Genomic DNA, 2740 nt, shown 5'->3' with positions numbered 1-2740 from the left:
CCCCCCCCCCTTTCTCTCTCACTCTCTCAGCTCGTCCCCCTTTGATCGCTGGCCCGGCCCGGGCGCCCAGCAAGAGAGCAGGCTGAGTGGGCGAGAGAGCAGGATGACTCAACACCCCGCCCGGCCCGCCGCCGATCAAGACGGCCCACTCGGACCACGACACACACACTCGACTGCTTCAGTCCTTTCAAGACACGGCAAAGTACGACGAGTGTTCGCAAGGCATCAGTGACTCTGCTCTCGTTGTTATTTCCGCATAGCCGAACGTACCTAGCCATACATTCTCTATACTATATGTACCTTATATATAGTATAGTATATTTATAAAGATACTTATACAGGGTGGTCCACAGACCCCTTCCTTTATTTTGCTTATACTGTAACGCATGCAGGCTTGCGGGCGGGCTTGCCTACCCTAGCTCGCCGTTGCGCCTTATGGCCCCGTGCAGGTTTGCAACACGGCTGCACGCCTGCATCCGGTACAGTATAAGTAAAATAAAGGGAGGGGTCTATGGACCACCCTGTAGATATACTTTAGGCGCACCACCCTTTTTTCAATTTATGACCCAGGCAATATTTCCGTCATTAAATGGCAATTTTATTTTTATTGCACCCTTGGTCTTGGCGTGAGGAGAGATCGATGATCGGTCATCGCACTATAGCGATTTGCTCCACCCCCGGTACGCCCCGCCACGCTCCGTGATGCACGGCACGACGGGAGCACGCTCTGCATGACTGGGCTTCCAATCTCGCTCCGCGCCGCCGCGCCACGCCGTGACTGTGCACAAGCCAATCCAACCGCGGCCCCGCGCACCAGCTCCGCAGCCACCCCGCCAGGGCCTCGCCAGGGCCCCGCGAGGAGCAAGAGACCCGCCGCCACGCGCTCTGGCCGTAGGGCTCTCACTTTTACCCGCCCGCCCGGGTAGGGACCGGGTAAACGGGTCTCACCAGTCTCACCAGAAGGCCCGGTGGAACCGCGCCCGTAGGCAACTTTACAAACCGGGTCTACCTGGGTACCCGGGTCAACCGGGTAACCCGCTTCTACCCGGTAAGACCCGTTTACCTGGTTCCTACCCGGGTTACCCGGGTTACCCGGGTACCCATGGGCCCGGGTCATGAGAGCTCCATCTAGCGACCGCCGCAAGAGTGACACCGGGCCTAGTGGGAGGGGCTCGCTGCTCGCTGGTCCCTCACCAGGTGGTTCACCGGCGGATCGAGACAAAGGGACGAGCTGGGGTAATTTCGTGGCCAAGTTTTTGGAGGGGCCGGGTCGGGCCAGGCCCCCGCCGGAGGCTGCCCCGCCAGCCAGGCCTGCATGTGGCGCTATGGGCCCCGGGCCAAAGGCTCGCTAACTGAATTCCAACTTGGGGCTTTCCTGTCAACTGCTCCACCGCGGCCCACCGCGTGCCGCTCGTTGAGTGCGAAGGGCAGCAGCCCGACGGCAGCCCCTCTCCCTCCTTTCCTTAGCATTCCGACAAACGAGACGAAAGGCAATAAACAACTGCTGATCAGCTTCCGGCGGAAAGGTATTCCCTGCAGAGAGTGACTGGATAGAGACACCGTGCGCCCGCTGTCGCGTGAGAGACGGGTGACCGGAAATGATCAACTCCTCGCGACTTTCTCGGGAGCGCAGAGACAGCAGACATGTCGTTCTTCTTTTGTTTCTTTTCCCGTATCAAAACATGATTTTGTTTTATCGCAAAAATTAACCGAGTACATAAGGCAAGGTATCGGGGCTGGAAATCGTGTTTAACGCCATTGCTCAGCTTGCGATCCACTGTTAAAAGCTTAAGTTGAGGTACTGTACACCAGTGAAAAGTCACCATTATCTTTTACACCCCAAAAAAGAGCGCGGGCCTGAGCCAAGTCCATGGACTGGATCCTCTCAAGCCCCTCGGACCCAACTCAAGAACCGCCTTTCTTGGGTGTATGAGTGCACCACTAAGAAAATATTTGAAATTTCTAAAGTTGTTTTTCTTACCTTGTAAAAGCAGCAGTACGGCCAGCCACGTGAGGCCCGCCGCCTCCATCCTGATCCTGCTGCCGGCCTGACGGGCGCCTCCTCTGCTCACGTCACGGGTGGCATCCTGGGGGGCGTATCCTCGCTTGGCACTCGCTCACACACACACACACACACACACACGCACGAACACAGGTGCACGAACGCACACTCACTGGTCTTCGTTCACAATGCACAAAAGCCGCTGCACTTTTCTGCTCCGCTAACGGGGGCACTGCGGTTGATGGGGGGTTGTGGTGGTTGTTATAGAGAGGAACAGAGAGGGAAGCGGAGGTGGAACAAAGAGAGCAGGAGAGAGGAAGAGAGAGAGAGAGAGAGAGAGAAGGGGTGCGGCAGCACGCGAGTTGGAGGGAGACAGTGGTAGTCCTTGATGAGTTACGAGGGTCCTATGTAAAGCAGTCGTCGTTGCAGTCCCCGCGCAGTACCCATGGCTGCAGCAGCGAGCGCAGCGGAGTCGGCAGGACACGTCAACGAGCACGGCCGGGGGCGGCACGGGGGCGGGCAGGCGAGCGCCACGCGACGGCGCACGCGGGCCGGGGTCTGCCCGAGGGGCGGGCGATCTCTCGCACGGGACGACGCACGGCGGCTCTCGCCGGCTCCGGGTGGCGGTCGGCGTCGCGCGCGCGAGGGAGGTCTGGTCGGCTCGGGGGCGGTGAGCGCACTGAGCGGGGCGGCGGGAGCGCGCGGTGGGGCGGCGGCGCCCGGACCGCCCCCTCCCCC

At 60.0% G+C, this 2740-nt stretch overlaps 1 protein-coding gene across 1 annotated transcript in view; it reads right to left on the bottom strand.

The window, feature by feature from the left end:
• The window catches only part of LOC113213259 (uncharacterized), a gene marked incomplete in the record, with an annotated part of 258491 nt that extends 255822 nt beyond the window's left edge, over positions 1 to 2669 (bottom strand). The window contains 1 exon segment of the mRNA XM_052272963.1: positions 1982 to 2669. Coding sequence (XP_052128923.1) covers positions 1982 to 2030 — 49 coding nt within the window.
• Between the last annotated feature and the right edge of the window lie 71 nt (positions 2670 to 2740).

Source organism: Frankliniella occidentalis, unplaced genomic scaffold (assembly GCF_000697945.3).
Source record: "Frankliniella occidentalis isolate FOCC.00 unplaced genomic scaffold, Focc_3.1 Scaffold234, whole genome shotgun sequence".
Classification (NCBI taxonomy): domain Eukaryota; kingdom Metazoa; phylum Arthropoda; class Insecta; order Thysanoptera; family Thripidae; genus Frankliniella; species Frankliniella occidentalis.
Note: the sequence above shows the minus strand (reverse complement) of the source record. Positions and strands in the feature narration are given on the sequence as shown.